Source organism: Gavia stellata, chromosome 23 (genome assembly GCF_030936135.1).
Source record: "Gavia stellata isolate bGavSte3 chromosome 23, bGavSte3.hap2, whole genome shotgun sequence".
Classification (NCBI taxonomy): Eukaryota; Metazoa; Chordata; class Aves; order Gaviiformes; family Gaviidae; genus Gavia; species Gavia stellata.
The window spans coordinates 11,953,143-11,976,520 of record NC_082616.1 but is presented as its reverse complement, the minus strand read 5'-3'; the positions used below and the strand labels follow the sequence as shown (position 1 = coordinate 11,976,520).

General features: G+C 44.3%; 2 protein-coding genes across 3 annotated transcripts; both read left to right on the top strand.

Moving 5' to 3' along the window:
- The first annotated feature begins 1,091 nt into the window (after positions 1 to 1,091).
- NPHP1 (nephrocystin 1) lies at positions 1,092 to 19,003 on the top strand. Of its 2 annotated transcripts, none has more exons than XM_059828534.1 (20): positions 1,092 to 1,160; positions 1,242 to 1,306; positions 1,887 to 1,947; positions 2,399 to 2,518; positions 2,988 to 3,185; positions 3,511 to 3,612; positions 4,467 to 4,558; positions 5,010 to 5,052; positions 5,574 to 5,658; positions 6,304 to 6,398; positions 7,068 to 7,196; positions 8,422 to 8,496; positions 8,808 to 8,918; positions 10,639 to 10,721; positions 12,028 to 12,104; positions 12,971 to 13,070; positions 13,485 to 13,597; positions 16,004 to 16,077; positions 16,901 to 16,945; positions 18,701 to 19,003. In XM_059828534.1, exons 1-20 carry the CDS (start codon positions 1,092 to 1,094, stop codon positions 18,977 to 18,979), a joined length of 2,016 nt encoding a protein of 671 aa, XP_059684517.1. In that variant the 3' UTR covers positions 18,980 to 19,003. The 2 variants fall into 2 exon arrangements, with proteins under 2 accessions (XP_059684517.1, XP_059684516.1); XM_059828533.1 differs by having other exon boundaries at positions 2,399 to 2,535; positions 2,981 to 3,185.
- A 1,822-nt stretch (positions 19,004 to 20,825) lies between these two features.
- On the top strand, positions 20,826 to 23,198 carry MALL (mal, T cell differentiation protein like). The gene is made up of 4 exons (XM_009813371.2): positions 20,826 to 21,015; positions 22,135 to 22,302; positions 22,648 to 22,776; positions 23,136 to 23,198. The coding sequence occupies exons 1-4, from the start codon at positions 20,914 to 20,916 to the stop codon at positions 23,196 to 23,198; spliced, it is 462 nt and encodes a 153-aa protein (XP_009811673.1). The 5' UTR covers positions 20,826 to 20,913.
- Positions 23,199 to 23,378: the final 180 nt, after the last annotated feature.

Genomic DNA, 23,378 nt, shown 5'->3' with positions numbered 1-23,378 from the left:
TTGGTAGGATGAATGAGCAAACTAAATGAAGGATATTTGTGCTTTGGACTCTGCAATTCTTGTGCCATGGACAAGGAATTGTGGAGATAGCTGTAGCGTGTTCCTTCTTGCCCTGCCGTTGCTAGTGAGTTTACTTCCTTGAGTCTGAGAGGAGGGGGTGCTCCTGCTTTGCACTGGAGGATTTACTGCACGTTGTGCAGGCTGCTGGTCTTCAACTATATTACCGAACTGTGAAAGTCTTAAAAGTTTTTTGGGAAAAAAAAAATACTGCCCAGCGCCCCTTAAGATCATGAAATGCTGGTTTGTAGCCAAGTAAGTAGTCCTGTGGCTTTTTGGTAGAAATAAGGTTTCAGACCTTTGGCAGTTCCTTCAATGCAAACGCCGGGGTGTGTGGTACCACACAGGATCGAGTGCCCGCGTTCAGCAGAGCTGCCGTTCCTGGGAGCACATAGTTCAAACCACATCTGCTCAGTCCAAGCTGTACCTGCTTTACCAGTGAAGCGTTGTACCTTTTCACGGTGCGCTTTTTGGTGTTTTTAACTTGGAGAGCGGTAGACCGTTAGAAACGGGTTTCTGTGCAGCCGCCAATGTCAGGTCGTGGCCTCGTCTGCGTCCAGGTGCCGTTTTGTCAGGGCGAGGGGAGTGATTGCCAGTAAGTGTGAAGCGTGTGCTCGTGCACATCTTTCAGCACAAGCTAGAAGCTGACGTACCGCAGTCCTGCGGGTTGCCCTGGGGAGGGCAGGAGCAGGATTCACCCGCGGGCTGGCTGCAGGCCGGCTGGCTGCTGGGCCCCGGGCCGGGCCTGCCTGCCCGGCGGTGACCCCCTGCCTGGCGGGCCACGGCTGGCTGAGGCCCGTATGGCTCCGCCCCGCAGCCCACAGCGGGGTCCAGCGGGTGCCCCTCGCGGCGGGGCAGCCCCGAAGCGGCCAGGCCGTGCCCAGCCCGGGCCTGGCGATCCCCGGGGGCGGAGGCCGCGCAGTCCCCGGGGCTCCCTCAGGCGGGCGGCCCGCGGAGCCTACGACTCCCGGCGTGCCGCGCGCCCCGGAAGTGACGGCATCTCGCAGCGCCGCGGCGCCCGTTGCCTAGCGACCATGTCGGGGCGGCGGGCGCGGGGCCCGCTGCAGCGGGTGCAGCGGCGGAGCCGGGAGCTGCAGGCGCAGGTAGCGGGGCGGACGGCCCGGCTCGGCCCAGGGCGCGGCGCGGCTCCGCCGGCGGCTGACGGCTCCTCTTCTGTGTTGCAGGTGGAGGCGCTGCGGGCGGAGAGCGCGGCCCCGGCCCCCGGGCAGCAGAAGGCCCTTTCGCAGAGGTGAGGCGCTGCCCGAGGGGTCCCCGGCCTCGCTCCCACCGCCCGCCCCCGTCCCTCCCTGGGGATGGAGGCTGTGCCCTGCCCTCAGCCTTTACCCCCTCTGAACTTCAGTAGCGCTCCGAGGCCAGGAGTTGCACAGCTTAACTGTGTGCTGTGGGTAGAACCATCTCCTGGTTGCTGTGAGCAAAGCCCCTGGCAGATTCACTCCGTTCCCCGTCACCTTTGCATCAGAAGAAGGAGCAGACGGTTCCCTGTACACCTTTCCATTTTTCTCCTAATTGTACAGATCTCTTCCCTTCCTGTTCTCCCTCGTCGGTTTTCCAGGCAGAAGCAGCAGGGTAGCTGCTTCCCAGTCCTCAGGGGCTGAGGTAGTATTAAGTGGGAACTCGCACATCACAGGTAATAATCAGCTAAGCTGCCGTTTGGGCTCGTATTGGTATTTGTCAAGCTGCATGCACACAGAGCTGGGTGAAGGTCTGAGTATCTAAATCTACAACTTTCAGTAAGCGTGCATGATTTGGGTCACCCATCTATCAGAATTTTAAGAAAAGGCTATCTATCTGTCTTGCTTTCAATGCAGATGTATGCAGCTGAAGAAATTGGTGGATGAGAATACAAATGCTCTTCATAATTTGAAGAAAGTAAGTATGGGGACAAATTTGTTAACGGTTTTCTCCAAAACGTGTCACAGTGAGTGTTTAAAGAACACCAGCCTCCTTTGACTTCAGATGCCTCAGGGCAAGAGCAATGCCTGCACTGCACAAACCCTGACTGGGATCTCTGAGATGCATTTATATTATTTAAAAGCACATTTTTAATGCTTTATTGTGTACAAGTTCTGTGCTTAAAATCTTTATCAACCCAATACATTATAAAATGTTTATCAACCCAATGCATTCTATTGCAAGTGGAGAATGCAGACTTTCAATTCAACATGAAATTTCATCTTGGCAGAGTAAAAGGGCAAGAAAGATGTCACTAAACAGGAAGTGGTCGCAGCCCAGGAAGGTGAAAGCTTGTAAGACATGTCTGGAAAACTAACTTTATAGGGGAACTTTAGCTTTTGCAATTTGTTGTGTTCTTCTTTCTCAGGCTGATGAGCCTGCGCCCGTGGGGAATTATAATCAGAGGAAAGAAGAAGAAGAAAAGCTGTTGCTAAAACTCTCTCGGCAGCTGCAGAAACTTATTCTTGTCTTGGATCAGGATAATGTGGCTATGAATTATGCAGTGTAAGTAGCTTAAACAAATAAATACAATCTGTACTTTAATAGAATTGTACATGTACGGTTGGAAAGGACCCTGAAAAATTGTTAGCTCATCCCCTTTATTATCTTAACATACAGTTAAAAAAGAAGTACTGAAGAGCCAGCTCTTAAGGGGCTTGTTTTCTTGATACAGTCATGAACGACTCACTGGAATTTTCTGAGGGTGTTGGTTAATGGCTGAAATATAATGTGGCTGTTGAGAGGATGCAATGTGGTCTGTATGCTTAGGGAGGAAACACCGCTGGAATTTTGGAGTTTTTTCAGATCAGGACAAAGAGTAAAACACAGGAATGAAAATTCTGTATCTGGATAACGTCCTTGCAGAGAAGCCCATATTGCAAGGCTTTACAGCAATTTCAAGAAGTTTTGTTAAAATAATAATAAAAAGAGTTTGATTTATTTTGGGTAGGGATGAGGAGCATCAGAAAGATCCTCAAATAGAAGACAAAAATAGAGAAGAGGATGAGAGTGAAGATGAAGAAGGTAGTGAGGAGGAAGACAGTGAAGAAACAGATGATGAAGACGAGGATAAATTGTTGGATGATCCAAATGTTAAAGAATGTATCGCAGTTGGAAACTTCGATGCACAGCAGGAAGGGGATCTCACTTTTACGGTAAATACGTCTCTGTAAAAGTTTTTTGACATGTCAGTACTGCAGATCATTCTGTATTAAGCAGTAACTATAATTAATCCTGTGCTTCTGGGATTCAGCCAGTTTCTTGTGGGGTTCAGGGAGAAATGGCTTCTCCTGGTGTAGGTTTGGCTTGGTGGAGTCCTGTGTCTTTTTGCCACCTTCTGTAGTGGCAGGGTCTGTCGCAGTAGTCTCTGATCTCTGTGGTGGGAAAAATTAAGTTTTTGTGGGTTTTTTTAATTGTGCCTGGAGCCCTTTTGAAATATTTGGTTGTCTTTTGTCTCTGTCTCTCCTTCTAATGGCAAAGAAAGGTGAAGTCCTCCTTATACATGACAAGAAGGCAGATGGCTGGTGGGTAGCCGAGAACTCGAAAGGGGAGAGAGGCCTTGTTCCTAGAACCTATCTTGCGGTTAGTCTGCTGCAACCTTCTTCTCTTCTAGTCTCACCTCTGTTATTTTATATATATTAATGATAATATGGCTGCATAAAATTGATCATAATGCTTACAGGGGGACACACAGCAGTGTTTTGCCAGTAATTTGGAAATAAGACCATGTTTGTATACATGTGTATGGGGATAGCTAGTGAAAGCAGTATTTTTGTGCCTTGTGAAGATGTGACGTATAAGTGCAGAGAAGTTTCTTGAATATGAAAGTAATAATCTTTGTCACTAAAGGTCAACTCTGAAGACTCCAAGCTGCGGTGGACTAATTTGGGCTTTTCATAATTTATATGAAATGTGAGTCCATGTAAATGTTGGAGTATTTTGTAATTTGACACAGAAGAACCTTTTCAAAAATAGATTTTAAAGTTTTGTAACTTTTGAATTTTCATTTTTAGAGTGGCTTACACATCTTAGTTTATGTACTTACGCACATATATCTAGTGTGCAATTGCGGTGAACATTTAAATGTGGGTACACAGTTTGGACTGAGTGATCAGATGGAACAGAGCTTTTCACAATGGAACTAAAGAGCATGTTGAGTAGCTTGCTTTATACTTCATGTTGCTGATATATTTCTCTTTTTAAAGAATCCGCTTTGCAAATGCATTCTTTTGCTTACTTGTAGGAATACCCGGTCCCTTGCTGTAACTGCAGAACTAAGGGCAGTGTTCTGCAGTTACAGTGCTCTGGAGCAATACATGACAGACAGAAAATCTCCTCTTCTAAACTATTAACATGTGCTATGGTTGGAGAAAGCATTTTTAAGAACAGAACTGTGAAGAAATCAAGCACTTTGCCATTTTGAATCTGAATTACAGGTCCGTAATGAAGATGTCGACAGCCAAGAGCAAAGTGAAGAACACATAGAAGTGGTGGATGAAACAGCAGATGGAACTGAAATTATGAAAAGGTAAATGGATGATGTGAAAGCAAGTAAGTATAAAATTATTCTTCCTCCTCCTTAAATCTGGCAGTACATTTCTTACAGTGTAAATACCTCACAAGGGTATCTGGTTCTTTGTGACTGCATTTTTCTTTTCACTACAGCAGACACTTGCTTTTTTTTGAACTTGCAAACACACTTTTACTTGAGTGGGTTTGTTCGGGAGTTTTGCTTTGGTTTGCCTTTTTTCCCCCCCCTCATAAAATCAAAGAATGACTGGGTCATGTATCGAATTATGTTCCAGCTCATGAGACAGTCTAGCAATTAGTCCTAGTAGCTGGAAATATATCATTATTAGTATCTCAGATAGATGTGGTTATTAAGCTGCTGATGTTTGAGGACAAACCTGTAGTTAGTGTTTAAAGTTTTGTCCACATGAGGATGATATATTATAAAAAATGCATTATTTTTCTTCCAGAACAGATTCTCACTGGAGTGCTGTAAGAAGAGCTATCACAGAGGTAGGTGTATCTCTTACATAGCAGCTTCATCTACCATAATGTTTCTTATTTTGTAGACGAGGTTTGCCTTTTACTAAACGCTGTTTCTCATAGTACAGGCCAATGTTTCTGACTAACATCTCTATCTTGTTTTTTGTAGCAAGAAATTCTAAGGTTCTCTGATGCTTTAGAAATAGGCTGCAGCCCAGTCCAGGTGTCTGAATGAAGATGCGAATGAGACATCTTTCGTTGTTTTGCCATAGTAGTACTACACCATTCCTTTCAAGGGTGTGATTTTGTTCTGTAACTGGCTGCTCTGCTGTTGCTTTGAAGTGGAAGGGGGATTTAACAAAATGGGAGCCTGGATGGGTTGATACATGAAACAGAGTAAAAGTAGTTCCTGGAGATGGGCCAAACTAGCTTCAGATGAGGTGACCGATGCCCCAGGTCTCTGATATTGGTTGTGTGAGAGTTCTAAATTAGGATAGGAATAGATGTTAAATAGCAGGAATACTAATATCTGTTTGTGTGTTTTTTAACAGAATGACGCAGTAGAGGTACTGGCAACCATAGGAGCAGTTCCTGCAGGATTCCGCCTATCCACACTTTTCCAGCTCTTAGAAGAAGGTAAGGCTTTCTCATAGTAACTGCAGTGCAGGATTCTCAAGTGTCTGTGGTGAGTTTCTTATCCTGGTTACTAGCCTATTGGACTAAAATCAGTATTGCCTAGTTATAATTGGTGATCTGTACAGGCTATATTTGACCCATCAAATAATTTATAAAAGGCTTTTTTTTCTTCTTCAATTAAGTTTTAATTTATCTGTGTGAAATTCTGGCCACACGAAGGCAATGACAAATTTCCCAACAATGTCAAAGATTTTCCTTTTTGGAAGATACTTCCTGTTGATGTTGCAGAAAATGATGATTTTTTTAATCTTCCTTTTTTCTCAGAGATCTGTTGGGAGTCTCTTCACCGAATATATTAGACATCTCATATTTTCTTTGTCTTTCTGTTTAAAACTGTTTCAAGTCAATAGCTCTTTTTGTTAATTAAATTACTGTGCTTCTGGAATGAAATACTGCAGAACACCTTTATGAATAGTAAAAGTACCCTTTTAAAAGGGTGCTTGTAGAAGATACCTCTGTAGTTTTGTTTGCACCAGTCAAATATTCAAATGGACTTTAGCCACATCTGAATTTTGGGTGTTGTTCATTTTGTGGCAATAAAGATCACTAAAATTTTAAGAATTTTTAAAATTACTCTTGTTGTAGGCAATCAGTTTCGAGCAAGTTACTTTTTGCAGCCTGAACTTACTCCATCACAGTTGGCTTTCAAAGACTTGGTGTGGAACTCTGAAAAGAATACTGTGAGTATTACTGGTAAGAAAGCTATGATGCTCTTGCTTTGAGAGAAATGATGGGATCTGTAGATGTGACTTGCTAGCAGTCTAAAAAAATACGTTGTATTGGTGGGTAAATATTGCTGTGAAATAGATGCTAGATTTCGATGTCCATCCAGACTCCTTAGGCAGTAGATGTTATCACATCCTACTCTCTAATAGGAAAAAAATCAGCACAAGTTGTCATGTTGGGTATCTTTTAAGAGTCATGTTTCATCTTAAGTTTGTGGTTTCCTTCCCTGTCTGGGGTGAAGCAGATCTGCATGGGTGACTAGTCTGAATTTTTAAACCATGAACTTCTGCTAGGCACTGTGAAATTAGCAATTTAATTTGTCTTCTTTCATTTTGGCTAATGATTATGTCTTGATTTGCACCATTTTTAGAAAATTTCTTTCTTAAACTTTGATGGGACCTTCTATCTGTCACAGTAAAATATTTGTAGCAATCTCCTTAGAAGAGAGCTAAAGGCTTTTGAAGAAATTTTGTTGCTGCTGCTAATACTAAACAAGCTTTGTGGTTAGAAGAATCCAGTCTAGTGAACACTACACTCTGTTGTCTCAGTAAATAAAAATAAACTGGTACCACATTCGGGAGGAGCCTGTAGATTTAATCCTTATTCTGTTGTTTGTGTTTCAGATCTATCCTAGACCAACTCGAATATCCCTGATTGTAACTTTAAGTAGCTGTAAAATGATTCCTCTCCCAGGAGTCAGTTTACAGGTTCTCAGTAGACATGTTCGACTCTGTCTGTTCGACGGCAATCGGGTAAGTTGTTTGGCTATCAAAAAAAGTCTTGAGGTGTGGATCTTTCAGGATCTTTCACGCTCTGGTCCCTCCGGTAGCCAGCTCCTCCAGTTGTCTCACTCAGAGAGAGAGATACACACACACACACACACACACACACACACACACACACTCTGCATCCCAAGACGCTTAACTTACTCTCCAATTAGTCTGGCTTGAAACTTATCTGCAACCACACACTGACATAGGTACTCTCACTCTTTCCAGCTGCAGTCACCACAGACACATAGGCCCCCAGCAATCTGTGGTCTGGCTAGTTGCTGGCACGTAGACATCCACACAATTCAGAGTAGAGAGCCCATTCACCCAGAAAAATAGTTATAAATGGAGTTTAATGAAAAAACAGGATAGACTGCACTGATCAGGCATCGGACATGGCCAGACATGCATACTTATCCCTCTATTTTCCCACCCTTGTTACTCCACAAAGCACCTCAATCCCTCCCTTTTTCTGCCTTTGGTCCCTCCCCTGAACATCCCATAGTAAGTCATGTGCAGTCCCAAAATGCGCTTCCCCTGCTCGCCAGCGTCTCATACCCCTAAGCAGTAACCCCTTTCAGTCTGTGAGGCGATCCAGCCAGCCGCTCCTGTTGACTCATCATGATGGGAGTCGCACCCGGCCCCCGGGGCTGATGGCTGTCCTGGGCCGCCCTGGGAGGGGCTGGGGCGGGAGCTCCATTTCTCTGAGCCTGTAATTTCGGTTCTCCCACCTGCCATTGTGCTTCTTTGCTCCTTTATGTGGTGGACATGAGCCTTTTCTGGGCTGATCTCTCTCCTGTGATGGGCCTGGGAATAGCCGGGTCAGGGTCATATTGAGGTTGCCCCACCTGCCGTTGATCCTCTGCGCTCCTTTGTGCGCGTGTGTAGAGCAGCTTTTTATAACAGACTCTAATGCTGATGATCTGTCTGTTTTCTTCTGGCTGCGCTGAACGCTCTTGGGGCAACAGGGCTATTACTGGTGTATATGAAGCAAGGATGGTTGGAAAGTGCTCTGTGGCTTCAGAGAAAACTTCCTCTGTAGTCCTTTAAACTGAAACCATCTGATAAAGTTGAAGAGCAAGTGTAATTGTATCTTTGTTGTGTGCAGAGTGTTGGATTAATCTGGAATAATACTGCATTTTCTTAAAGCTGCATAGCTTTCCAGAAAAACTTGTCTTACCTTTTTTCACCACTTATAACATTTTAGGTGCTGAGTAACATTCACACAGTGAGAGCTACGTGGCAACCTAAAAATCCTCAAACGTGGACCTTTTCTCCACGGGTGGGTATCTCGCTCAGGGAGTGACATAGCCAGTAACTATCTATTTACAGCATCTATTACTTCTGTTATTTGTGTTGAAATAAAATGTATTGCAACCAAAATGAACATGCAGAAGAGAAATGACTTGCTGAAGTGCATGAATTCAAACTAAACCATGTGTTTTAGCAAAAACACTTTGGAGGAAAGAGTTGGGGGGAAGGACTGGGTCTGAGATCTTATGTGAATGAGTGATGTGTTTGATGGCCTTTAAAAATCAGAGGTTTTTTTAGTAGGTACATTCACTTTTTTTTTTCCTGCCCTCTCTGTATTAGGTAACAGGAATTTTACCCAGCTTGCTGGATGGTGACTGTTTTGTCAGATCCAACTCTCTGTCTTCAGACATTGGTATATTATTTGAACTTGGCATCACCTATATTCGCAATGTAAGTGTGTAAAGTTGCAGTATAAATCGTTCCAAGCACAGGTTTATAAAGTGCACCAGCTGTTCCATATGTGATGTTAAGCTGCAGTATCCCAGCAGTGAACTGTGAGACCCAAATGGAAATTTAGCTGAACTTTTTGTAGCTTATAGCTTATAAGATTTTCTTCCTTTTGGCATTTAGGAGGGAGGGGAGAGATGTTGGGTTTTGGAACTGTTAGTTCTAGTCCATATTTAGAGAGTAAAAGACTTTCTGACTAATGGACATGAATGTACCTTTACTTACACTGAAACAATTTTTGTTAGTCTGCCAAAGATCATGCATTATGTGATTGCAGAGGACCAATTCTCCTTCACTCCTGCATTGTTTTTTTTATCTTTGTAATTTGTTTCAGGCTACTGTGCTATATACAAAAATTTTAACTGTTTAAATAGTATGGATACTGGTTTCTAGCTGCGTTTGATACAGATATATCCTATCCATGTAGGATACGCTTCTGAAAAGTACACTGGCTAGTGATGCAATAGATGGTACAGGCCATAAGAACTACCGTAATAGAAGGTGGATGCATGCAGGAGTGTAAGAAACACTAACATTTGGAGGATGCAGTGGCTTTTCAGAACAGCCGTTTTGTCTACAAGACTGACTCGAGTCTTGCTGCCTCTTTCTGAACACTTACATTTTCATTATGGTCGCAGTCTTCCTTGGGTGAATCTTGGCAATCAAGCAGATCGTGGGTGAAAGATGAAAAGTGGGGTAACCACAATGGTTAGCAAGCAGGGTATTAAATGGTGGGCAACAGAATTCTGAAAAGATGGATAGAGAAGTCGCAAAGGGGAGTACTGCTGTTATTTTCTCTTTCACTAATGCCTGTATGAACTTAGGGTGCAAGAGTGCAGCGCCTGTAGAGATGTGGAGGAGAGACATGCTGATAGCGTAGTGGGGATGCAGAACTGTTGTGCAGGGAGATAAGTAGAGTGGACATCTGTAGGGAACTGGACTATCTAAGTCCTCTGGTGATGAATAGCATGTTGGTAAGCGATGGCCCAAGAGACCCAATGGGGCATAACAGCCCTCCTCATGCTAATTGGAGTAGCCAAGATCATGCAAAGTTGTCTGCTTCTGTTTTCAGAGTAAGTTTAAATGAAAGCTGGAGTGTTTACAAGTTCCTACCTGTTACTAGTGCTTTTGGGGTCTGGAAATGGATGGGCTGGCATGCAGGATCAGCTCCCTTTCCCAGGCACTGTCTCTGGTACTATGAATAAAGCCTTCTGATGCACCGGGTCACTGGCTTGGAAACAGTTGACTCTGGAATCAGATGGGTAAATCCTCTGGGTATATTATTTTCCCTCCTTTCTGTCCTGCATTCTTTAGAGCATCAGTGCAGGTTTGGGGGTTTTTACCTTTGTATCTGTGCATTTCTTCTTTTCCAGGAGCTTGATATACTTAGGTTTCCCTTAAATGTGTATTTGTTGGCTTTATAAATCCTCATCTCTTAAACCTGTTCACGGACAATCAACTTCAGCATAACTGTCTGTGCTGTGTGGTAAACATCTTCAAACACCTGTGAATGTGACATAGTCAATGTTTGCTTACCACAAATTGGGGGCTTTTGCCATTTTACCATTTTTATGTGATTATTTTAAATAATAGTTTGTGGTTCAGTTACTCATTCTGGTTTAGCTGCTTGAGTTATATAAATATATCTTTTTTTTTTTTCTAGTCAACAGGTGAAAGAGGAGAGCTAAGCTGTGGCTGGGCATTTCTGAAGCTTTTTACTTCTAACGGAATGCCTGTTCCTTCCAAGTAAGTTTATTATGTTTTCCTTCTCTGTATCTCTCTCTCTGCATTTACATATGTACATATATATGTCTGGTTTAGGCTAGGAGTAAAGTTCCTATTTCATACTTACACACTGATAGGGGCAGGTGTAATCCAGACTAATGTGCGGGTTGTACTGGGTCTTTCAGTGAGAATGCTGGTCCTGCTTCCACACCCAGTGTATGTTCTACCAAGTTTGTGTGGAAAAGGTGCTCCCTGGACCCAACATACAGGTTTGAAATGTTGCAAGTTAGTGTGTGTTCAAAAATATTCTTCAGTGGAATTTTAAAACTATGGAAATGTCTGAGTTAATAGGGAGTTATTTAGAGTTTTGTGTCTATAAAATAGAAGCATTACCTAAATTGAAGGTGACAGTGTCCTTTTTAATTTTGGCCTCTTCTTTATGTGCACTTTGCTGTATATCCCTTTCCCATTTTAAAATTACTAGATTGGTTTCTGAGACTGGGAAGCAGGTAAGAGTTGTTATGAAAGAATCTCTTACCATTCACTTGGAGAGTGTGAATAAGCTTATGTTTTGCAGCTGATTTATGATTAGTTCACAGATCCAACAACCTTAAAGAACAATAAAATATACATATTTCTATTTCATTAAATGTAGGAAAGCTTTCTGTTAATTCATAGAAATGATTAATTGTAAATCAGACTTGCAATACTTGGGTTTTACCCTAGATAGATAGATCGATACGTGTATTCTGAATATATTTGGATTACAGGGCAAAAAAAAAAAAAATACCCACAGGGGACCCCTACTGTTCTATAAGTCTCTAACTCTCTTTTAAATCTGATCTCTAACATTGTTTTTCTATTTCACTAAGTTAAACCTAGTATCTGCAGAGTGAAATTGCATGCTTGCTTCAACAGTGACTTACTCTTGACAGAACGGGGATTACATTATTCTTCAACATTTTAAATTTTCTATATCTAAAATTTGCTACATAAGCAATGACGCCTCAAAAACATTTTAGTGAAACAATTGCTAAATTTCATATAAGAAAAATATCAGAATCAGGTGGAAAAGTAGGAATGTTACTAATTTCTTTTAAAATAATTAACTAGTTTCCCAATGTAATACAAGTTTCAAATTTATCATTTGAGGTTTGGTTACTTAATTAGGTGTAGTCATTTCATACAAAATACTAGTCATAACATCAAGCACCGTGTCAGGTTTTTATTTGAGATAGCAGGTTTCTTTCTTTCTCAGAAAGCGGTTGTGCTGTTCTCACATATCCTTACATCCCTTTATGTTAACTACACTGCTCTTCTTTCACAGGATGTATGAGCTGCTATTAAATGGTGGTACTCCCTATGAGAGAGGCGTTGAGGTTGACCCATCAATATCAAGAAGAGGTGTGGTTTCTCCTAAACTTTATATAAATGAAACGATACAACAAATGCTATACATATTTTACAACACGCAGTGCTCAGCCGGGGCTCTCATTAGCATGGTCACCACAGCTCGGTTGTGTGTTGCGTGTTTTCATTTTGCATAAGAGAGGGTTTATTGTCAGGGCTGGTGGGATTCAGAACTATCTTGTCAGTGCTAATGTTTCCGTAATTTTCAGTGTCTGCAGGTTGAGGATTATTTCTGATAAATGTACGCAATTATTTCTTTAACTGCACTTAACACTTCTTGGCTATGGGGTGAGGGTGCAAGGCTCAGCAATAGCACCTGTCTAAACAGTTCCAAAGCCAGGCTGCTCAAGTCCCATGTCGTCAAGCCCGTATCACTTATGCACAAGTTCCACACGTGCATAAATGTGCTACAGAACACCTGTCCTGGTTCTTCCCTGCGGGGCTGGATAAACCTTCACTAAGAGTTGGTTCAGATGATAGACCGCTTACTTGTGGTTTAAATAAAGGCAGCCATGGCTTTCCTCTGGAAGCTGTAGTAACATCCATTTGCCAGTAACAAGCTGCAAGCTATAGAAGGCCTTTACCTTTTGGGTTTGGACACTGACCTCCGCATTACTCCATGCATATTGTGAATCCACCATCCTAGAGAGAGGCAATAGCTTATGTTAGACCAAATGTTGATACAGCCGGTATGCGGATGCATTTTCAGATGTTCAATTCTTTCTGGTTTTTAGACCATCCTTAAACCATTACAGTTTTAGCAAAACAGCTCTTGCCAAATTTAAATGTCTGTTCTTGTAATATAATTCTTAATGTTCTTTCAAAATGACAGATTTCATATCAGGTATTTATTTCTTAAGCAGGCAGTGGTGTTTTTCATCAGTTTATAACTCTAAAGAAACAGCCTGTGCTTGCAGTGAAACTGAGGTCATTAAGTGCGCAGTCAAAAGACATCCTGAAGTAAGTATGTACGTGTGCTGCCATAAAATGAAACAGTATTTCAGATAGCCTGGAATGGTCCCAGAGATCTGAAGTGTTCCCCTTCCCTAAAACAGTGGCTATGGAAAAATCTGAAGGGTCCTGTCACTTGCGTATTGTACTTGATCTCTGTTTGACTCTTAGAGCTATTTTGTTGAAAATAACTAAAAAGTCTTTAAGTTCAGATAACATTGAAAACAGCAACAGCAGGAGTCTGGCTGTTAAAGCTTTATCAAAGTACACCTTCAAAAGTTGTGATGGATTCATGGAGATGCCAATGCGAGCTAATAATAATCTCCATGAAGCTGTCATTATTCTCAAGTTTTGGTGAACAATGCTTTGTAGGAGCAGTTTTGAATAAAAATCTCAACTGCATGTTGTTTATTTTCCCCATAGTTTGTTACCAGAAACGTTAATTGGCAGCATGTGCTACATCCATCTCTTGATATTTTATCGACAAATACTTGGTGATGCACTCCTGAAAGACAGAATAAGCAAGCAAAGCACAGGTAAGAACTGCTGCTGTGGAGAACTCCTCAGTAATGGAGAGCATGTTGGAGAAAGATCAGGTTCCCAAAGAGAATTACTCTCTCCAGTCTCCTGTTTGTAAGAGAAAGCAAGGGTCTGCAGGAGCAACTCACTGATACAGGGTACTCGTAGGGTTTTGTTCTCTGGTATTTCTGGCACTGACTGACCATCTCACAAGGTTAGGAAGTCATACTCCCTGCGTAGAGGATTTCAGTGTTTTAACTTTCAGTCTGCAGGTGTTGTGGGGACAAGCAGAAGGCTGTTGTCCCTTTCATTAAAAGGGAACAACCTCTTGCTGTGAATACCATCGCTTGGTGTGTCTGCATTTCAAACCAGTAATACTTCAACTCGCATCTACTGTATTGCCTTGTTTGACATCAATTGCAGAATGCAAAAACCACAGGAAGAGTTTTGTCTTCTGTGAAGTATGAATGAAGTGTTCTCAGTCAAATCCTCATTAAAAAAAAAGAGCCTATGTGGATAGGTAAAGGGTTATTGCTAAACAAATAAATAAAAAGCAAATAAAGGTAAAGGTTTATTTAGAAGAGAAATGTTTCTTTTTCATCACCCATGCAATGAGAGATTAGACATGCACACAGGTTTACTCATACATTTCTAGTGTATGCTTGTTCCCTGAGTTATAGAAGAGATTAGGCAGATGTTTTTGTCATTGAGGCTAAGTCATCCTCTTTTTTTTTTTTTTTTTAAATTACTGTTTACTTATTGACTAATGCAGCAGGGAGACAGAACTGGAAGAGTTCTGGTTTTATAACTCAGTATCTTGCTCTGATTTTGCAACTCTGTATCTTATTCCTTCCCCACCTTTCCTTCAGTAGAACTGTAATAGTTATAGTTCTCTCCACTTTAAAATCAATTTGAAATATGGAAAAATTACATTTCTTAACTGTACTACAGGTGAATTTATATTGGTACTGCAAAGTGGTTTTTCTTGTGTTTTCCCCCCTCTCTTCTCCAGACTGAATTATGTATCATCTGTTCCTATGGCAAATAGATTTGCTTGTACACTTACTAATATTTTTAACTTACAGTCTCTAGCCATACTTAGGCATCTGAATCACAGGTTCATCTTTCAAAGGTGCTCAGAACTTAACTCCCTGATTTTCTGACTATACGAATTTTGGTATCTGAAAGTCAGACCCTTTCATAAACTGCCGCTTTATTTAATAAACTTACCACAGAAAAACTGAAAATGGTTGTTTTTAAAGGCCAGTTGAGAACTGCTATACTTACTTGATTTGATCTTTATAACTTATATCTATAACAATAGATCAGGCTGATGACCTCTCCTGGAGTTAAATTGCATCCATTTGGATTCTGACTTCATTTGAAATGATTTAAAGGCTTTATCCCAGCATTTCAGAAGTTGTTCTGGTAGCCATTTTCTACTTTCTTCTGGTGTAACAAAGGAAGATTTCTCTTATTTCAAAACCAACTATCACTTTAGAAATAGGCAACTTAAAATGCCTGTTATATTTCACAAAAGCAATCAGTTCTGGCTTGCTTCCCTGAAATGTTTTGTTATTAGTAAATGGTTAGTGTTTACTAAACTTTCCATCAACTTCAACATGAAGAAACAACTGTGTACATTAAATATTTGAAATCACAAGAGAAAGAAAACACTTCAACCAAAACTCCTCTGTATGTCACTTGTAGCACTCTTGTGGTCTTATCCACAATTTCATTAACTAAAATAATGACAGGACATAACGACAGGACCGCTGTGCCACTGGGGTTGAAGATCTGCTGTGCTTTGTAACAGAGAGCTTTGATGCCTGCCGGTCACGGGGAGAGCTCTGCCCTGCCTGATTCCGATAGAGCCGGCCTGTTCATCTCAAACAGGAGACCCAGCTATTACCCGGTAGATAACCTGAAAGGCACACAGGAGACCTCTGCAGTTTGATGTGCCCCATTTGGTAAATTTACTATGCCACTTGTTACCTGGTTATCTTCAAATTGCACACAACACAAGCCAGCTTAAGGTAGAATGAAGGTGTGTTTATTCATAACATCCAAATCAGGCAGCACAATTTCAGATGTTTATAAGAGACACAGGTGCAGAAATGAGGAAAACCACCTCAGTCTACCCCTAGGTTAAATCAGTAAGGTCTCTTGCTTGCTGGCTTCTCCTAATAAACCAGCAATCATTTTTTTGTGCGTCTCTCCTCTCTCAGGTTAACTGTCTCAGCCACTAAGAATGCAGTTGCTAGCTCTTCTACCTTCCCTGCTGCTCTGGAGTACTATTACAGCGAATTTTCCCTTTGAAATATTCTGAGGGGAGGGGATGGGCTGAATACCTTGATGTGTTGGTACCTTGAAAACCATCCTGTTTCTTCCTTAGCCTTGAATATGTTTGTTTTCTGTTTCAGATTTAATCTGTAATCCTATTTTAGCAACTTTCCCTCAACTCATGGATCAACCAGACCTGATGGATGCACTTCGGGTATGTTATCTACATAGCATTCAATTACATCTGATGTGTCAGGATTTCCAGATAGTTTGCAAAATTTGAGCATCTTTTATCCCATGAAAAGATAAACGGAAAAGCCAAACAGCAGAAAAGTTATAATCGTTTCAAGTACGTGCAGATCTTTTGTGTCTCAGTGCCTTCAAAACTGCAGGAGAATGCTTGAGTACATGCAGAAGGGATGCAAAGACATAAATGGGCTAGTTCGAGCACTGCTAGCCGTGTAGCCACAGCAAGAGAGTGCTCAGGTGGATTAGCTGTCTGAATGTTTGTCTGGCTTCTAGGACAGCGCTGCTTTCCTGACCTAGCTTCTGACCAGCAGGACAGTGCTCACCGTATTTACACTGCATTCCCTCGCAGGTGTGCTAGTACCAGACAACAACGGCAGAGTTATTTCTGCTTGAAGGACATCACTGTTGGAAGTTGTCAGCCTTTGGGGTTAGGCTGTATTTCTCCATGCTTGTAGGGTGGGGAAAAAAAAAAAAAAAAAAAAAAAAAATCAACCTCAGTTGTGACGATTGATTTTTTTTTTGAGAAGTGGATGCCCTTGATTTCATTTATATGGCTCTGATAGTTTCAAATCTCCAAATCCTCGCTTCTGTAAAATTTGGTGGAACGGCTGTTTGCTTAAATCAACTAAACTGGCACAAGGGAGGAAAGGGAAGTGTGAGGAAAGTGGGGCTGCAACAGGAGCTTAAACGACTGTGGGATTGCAGCGAGAGACATTTTTGCAGCTAAAAATGGAATTGCTTTAGATCTCCCCAGTCTCAGTCTGATTTTGTATTTCATTTCATTTTAGAGCGCTTGGGCAGATAAAGAAAGAACGTTGAAGAGATCTGAGAAGGTAATAAATTACAGGGTTTTCTTTGACATACATTCAATCTAATTCAAACTGGAACCCTTCTGTCAGTGTTATTGGTAGTTAACTTTCCTTTCACCATACATTTATTTAGAAAACGTAGATATGCTAAATGCAGTTCTTAACATTTCTTACCCGTATTTATAACAGTAAACTAGGAGAAGAAGGAGTATGAAATTAACTTGTAACTTTTTGTCTCAGTGTTTGTATATGGTTGTTAGTGGGGAAGCTATTGTAGGTTCATACCCAAAGCGTGGCTCCCTTTCGTGATGTGCTTCCAGTAGCTGACTGGTAAAAGCTTTCCACTGGTACAAAAGGGGCTGTTTATGTCCACAAAACAGTCCTTTCTCCTCCAACCTCTGAGCTCCAGTCCTCCCATAGTCTGCCTGGGAAAAGGCCTCCAAATTCTGCAAATCTCCCTACTTCAGATGGCTGTAATCTCCCATTTTCCTGTGTAGACAGCTGGGGAAGAACTGAACTGGCCATGTCACCAGGCTTACCTGTACCTCTGGACAAAGAGAAGCCGTAGGTAACAATGAGAAAGGCATCGGCTCCTGATCCAAGACACTTCACTGGGGAGCAGCAGCAGGGTATTTCATTCACTCTGCATGCTATTGAATAGATGTACAAGGAGATCTCCCCGTTTATGCAAACAAAACAAAATGTTGAGTCAGAATCGCTTTTTCAAGGCCATTCATCCAAAATGAAAGATGATCTACTCGAAGAATTAGTAACTTGTCGGTATCCCAGAACCATCCAGTTTTACCTGATTTGTCATGTGCCACTCCCGTGGTAGGATTGCTGCCTGGTGAATTCTTACTCCTCCTTGCACGGTTATATGACGCTTAGCTGCTAAATCTCCTGCTGAGACCTGAACTGTTCAATGCCAGTCATAGTGCTCATGCTTCTGGAACGTTTCTGGAAGAGCCTCGGTGGTCAATGAGTTTTCCAGGAGGCAGCGCTCCGTGTGTGTCCTTGCACGAAGGGGTTTTCTAGCGTGTGTGTGGAAAATGAGGCACACAAGTCTAGTTAAAGTGGTCGGGATCTTTCAGTGTTTGATAGTCGACCAGGCTGATTCTTAGTCTCTGGGGTTTGCAAACTGGTCTTTACAGGGGAGGGCATAATTCTCGCCACACACAGAACATCCTGTCAAAGTGTGAAATAACAGTACTTACGGTACGGCCTTACCTCCTGCTAAGAGCCACGCGCTGCGAGGAGCGTGGGATTGTTGCAACTCTCCGCCTAGGGCAGCAGAGAAACGAGCGGAGTTTGGGCTTCCAAGGCGGGGAGGATGTGGCGCTTCCCCGGCGGCCATGGCAGTCTCAGCCCGTACCTGCAGAGGCTGCGGGGAACAGTTGTCACACTCTGGTGTTTTTAGGAAGAAATATAAATACCCCATGAGCAAAGGGGTCACTGCACAGACTGCCGTTTTGCGGTAACCCTGGCAGGGTTTGGCTGCATATCGCTGCTCTTTGTCTTTTGGAAAAGTAGGTGGGGCAGGGAGCAGGTTTGTTGATCTATAGTTTACATAGTGTAGTTCTTGGCGGTGAGTTTGAGGCTCATCTGAGCTAACTGATGTTTCTTTAGGAAGGTCAGATCTCTTCCCTTTGTCATCCTGGGAACTGGGGGTTAGTTGAATGTTTTCTCATCTGTTTTTTTCCTGCGTACGATACTTCTGTAGAAGTACTTGGCAACACTGCGTATTTGCACTGAAGTATTTCAAAATACTCTTCTCTGCAGAGAGATCGAGAATTTCTGAAGTCTCTGTTTGTCCTGGTGTACCACGACTCTGTCTTCCCCCTCCTCCAGTCCACTTTCCTCCCTGACTACAAGTGGGCTGAGGAAGAGTCGGAAGCATTGCGCTGGAAGGTGATTGCTGACTTTCTGAAAAAGAGCCAAGAGAACGATAGTGCACTTCAGTATCTGCTGTCGTCAGAAAACACTCACAAAGCCTTTGATATCTCAGAGCTGGCTTACGATTTCTTAGGGGAAGCGAGGAAAAACAATCCTGAAATATGAATGGATTACAGAAGAACAATTGAGGCTATAGAAGAATGGGGTACCAATATAAATAAATTTCTACCAAACTGTGTAATATCTGAATTGTAATGCATATTTTAACACATCTAACATTTTGAGAGAGACTAGTTAAACGGATAAAATAATTTTAATGGAAATTATATTTCAAATTTTTGACTTTGCAGTGTTAGACAAGGCTGTGGTGGTCTGTTGCTACATGTACCTGTTGTAGCCACATCAAGTGTCGTATTTTGCCTAAGCTGAGCAAATGCTGAGGCAGCACTTTTCTCCTCTCATGCAGCTTCCGATTAATTTCCAGTTTTGTTCTAATCAGGGTGAACAAAAGACTCTTTGTCACAGTACCCCAGTAGACTGGTAACAGGCAAGGAAAATAGCAATGGTCTTTAAGAATGCTGCTGAGCAAGGTCAGCCAGGTTAGGAAGAAAATCATCTCTTGTCCAATCAGTGGACAGCAGGTTGCTCTGTATTTAGACTGTTTTACTGTTTTTCTTTCCCACTCAGGAAAAGGTTGGGTTATTCATAGGAATGTGCTTGACCCACCTAATACAAATAACAGCTGGTGAGAATTCAGGGCATGCTGCGTTTCCCCTGCCATGGGTAGCTCCCTCTGTGCTGACTTTCCAGGGCAGGCTAATGGGCCATGGGGTACTCCTCAGGTGGGCCGGGATGTTAAAGGCTTCTTTCCCCTGAGCACTTTGTAACCACAGCCCGTATGTGCTGCCCGCTCCCAGCAGGAAGCTGTTAATCCGATTTCTCTTTTGCGCTGGAGTCTCTGGCTGCTTTCTGCATGGGGATGGGTATGTTGCCACGATGTCCGACAAAGTAGGCGGGCACCATGTCACATGTGGATTTAAGTCCGAGCCAGGCACTAGTTTTGGCTGGTGTGAAATGTTTTAAAACAAGATCTTTCAAAGACCACAGCACACTGCATAGAGCCCGAAGCCCGCTCCCACTGACAGCATTTGTAAACCGGAGCCTTCAGAAATGCCACAAAGCACTTCCCCCCAGCCTAGGAGGGGCTCGGACAATGAAAAACATTATGGATTTGATCTTTGCTCTGTATTGCACAAGAGCTTGGCATAGACGCCAAATTCCTAGGGCATCACTTGGCTCTCGTAAGAGAGAGATGAATTCTTACTACGATACCGTCCTCCCCCCCCTGCAGAGTATTGCCCGAGTTAGAGAGGACAGAATGACTTCACTAGGCCGTGAGGCAGAGATGGCACCTTCAGCCTTTCATCCAGCAGTTACCGGTCAGTTACGGGGTGAGGCAGAGTCCTCTGGAAAAAAGAGCGTGTGCTCGTTGAATCCAAAGCGCATCTGCCAGGAGGCAGAAATCAAAGCTGTCCCGGTAGCTGTCCTTCAGACCTTTCTGCTCCTGTCTTTCTTTTACCAGTGTGTTGAGTTGTCTGTAAAAAAATGTTTGGCTGCAAAGCTTTCAAAGGCTGGACATGCCCGGTGGGTGTGGGGGAGTCTGACGTGAACACGGAGCAGAAACCTGAACAGAAAGGGGAAGAGGCAACAACAGTGGAAGCGAAAATATTTCAGGCCTGCAAGTATGCCAAGGACAAAAACTGATTGCAGGAAACGTTTCTGCCCCAGCATGGTGTAGGATTTTTTTTTCTTTCATCTCTTGTTAAAGACCTTGAATTGATTGTGTGCCAGTGGCGGGGCTGGGGTCCCGTTGCTCTCCCGTCCCGGTGTTGGCGGCAGGGCGTGTGAAGCCAGCTGCAATAACCGGAGGGCTGCTGAGGGCTCCTGCAGCTGGAGCAAGCGGCGTGGTGCCAGCCTGGGCTGGTTTCTGTGATTACGTCCCTGCGGGTGTGTCAGTTAAAACCCTGCACGGGAGCAGTGCGGCGCAGGCAAATGTGAGCGGAGCCAAGCCGAGCCGGAGCGGTCGCAGCTGAGAAGAGATGGCCTCGGTGTGTCCCCCTGCGGCCTCCACGCAGCCCACCTTGCCCTCCGGACCCGCTGTCTTCAAAACGGTCCCCTACGCATTCATGCTACCAGAGATAGTAAGTATGCCGAGCTTTGCTGTGTTTCAGCAGCCCACTAATGGCTCTAGCGAATCTAAAATTCAGGGAGGAGCCCCCAAAATGATCCTGAAGACAGCATTAATGGGAAATAACATCTTTTCTTTTAGCTTATACTGAATGCACAAAGGTGGTCTTCGTGATGTGTTTTTTTTGGAACAGCTTGAGGACAATATATGCTCCAGCTCCATCCCAGAGCCTGCATGAGGGTCACCAGCTGCCGTGGGGCTGGGAGGGGCTGAAGAGCTGCTGGTGCCCCTGGGGCAGGAGCAGCTCTAGTTATCTCATAGAAATTTCTTGAAAAAAATTAAGGAAATTTCATTCTCTGTATTAAGTCTTTCCACGGGCTTGAAGGCAACTGGGTGTCTTGTAGCGTGTGACATTCCATGAATCTTTCAATTGCTTGTGGGTCCAGAGGGCATCCGGTGGGACTGGCTGAGATAACCACTGCTGTACTTTGACACATGACACAGCGCTGGCGACCCACACCACCCATGCTCCACGGGCGCAATCGCTGTGGCTGGGCTTTCTTTGCTCCTCGCTGCAAATCTGGGGGAGTTTCAGCCACTGGAGCTGGAGCGGCACAGGGCTGCGTGAGCTTATCCAGATAACCCTGTGTGCTATTTGTGCACAGTAAATACTTTAGGTGGACGCAGAGCGAGCGACTCACTCTGGGCTGGTGCGTAGAGTCAGGTGGAGACTTCCTCATGTGCGATTTCAAGCCCAGGAAATTAACAAGCAGGCAGGGCTGGGCCGACGCGGCCCTTCACCTTTCCCAGATAAAAGCACATTTTCTGGCTTCTCCACCAAAGCCCTCGGGGTGAGATATTTCCTTGCATCAAACACAGCAGCAAACCTTTCCCTTTTGTAAGAAACTCTTTGAAGTATTTCCCAAGAGCGTTCAGGGAAACTGGTGCCAGCCTGTGGAGCTGCTGTCGTGCCAGGATGCTCTCTGGGAGGCTGGTCCACGCTGCCCGAAGACGCAGGGCTTCCCACGGCTGCTAGGGCTGGCTCAGGAGGGAGGTGAGGAGGGACTCAGGGAGGAGAAGGGGCTTTCCCCAATCCACGCTCATCAGAGGTGCCTGTGTTTGTTCCCGGCAGCTCTGCGGGACCTGGGTGTGGATCCTCGTCGCTGCTACCTCCGTCTCCTTGCCGCTGCTGCAGGGATGGGTGATGTACGTGTCCCTCAGCAGCTGCCTCATCTCCCTGCTGCTCCTCTTAAGCTACCTCTTCGGCTTTCACAAAAACAGCGAGAACTGGAAAGTGCTGGTAAGGAGGGGCTGGGACACTGGCAGATGTTGGCAGCAGCAGTGTGGGCACAAGACCCCCACGGCGGGTGAGGCGTTAGCCAGCCAGCCGCTGGTTCTTCTGCAAACAACTGGCCCTTTCCTCCTTTTGCCTTGATTGGAAATGCCGAGGGAAGCTGTGCTACGCCACGGGTGCTGCGTGGGCACAGGGGAGGGCTTGGCATGGTACGAGGGTTTGGTCCCAGCCCCTGCCTGGGCGTGTGTCCTGTTTGAGCACTCGCATGTGCAGAGGATGGCCCTCGCCCTCAGGAGGAATCAGAGGACAGTCCATGCAGGCTTTGATCCTCGCCGTTCCCTTGTTTTGCAGGACAGTTTGTACCACGGTGCCACAGCCATTCTGTACATGAGTGCTGCTGTCTTGCAAGCCAATGCGACCATCCGCTCCGAGTTCAGCCTCAACTCACCGCTTTACTACCAGCTCAATAGCGCCGCATCGGTGAGTCTGTCCAGAAAACCCCAGGCAGGCGAGAGCACCCGCAATTCCCCTTGGGGAGATGCAAGAGCAAATATTAAAGCCACAGCAGAGCTATCCCATGCCCAGCAGTGCCACACTGGTCAGAGCTTCAGCTCCTCGTCTCTGTTGCGTTGTGCAGCCAGTGTGGGCTTCCCGGGGTCCAGCAGCTCATGGACAGCCTTGTGTGACTGCCTCCCGGGAAATGCGGGGGGCTTTGCCTCCTCTTTGAGGCTGGACAAAGGTCTAAGCTGGGAGGTTTTCCCAGGTCGCGAGCACCGAGAAGAGGTGGGGTTAGACTCTCCCAGCTGACCCCAGCTTTTGCTCTTCTCCCTCTCTTGCAGTTCTTCGCATTCATCACGACCTTCCTGTACATCCTCCACGCCTTCAGCATCTACTACCAGTGAGCCCGGCAGTGCTGGCTTCGCCTCAGCAGGATGAGGGCTTTCCCAGCGTGAGGGATGCAGCTGTCTTCCACCAAGGTGTTCCTGCCCCGGCCCTGTCACCCACCCCGTGGGGATGGCGGTTGCTTTTTCACTTCATGGAAGGAGGGATTTTTGCATGGTGGTGTCGTATTGGTGTGCTTG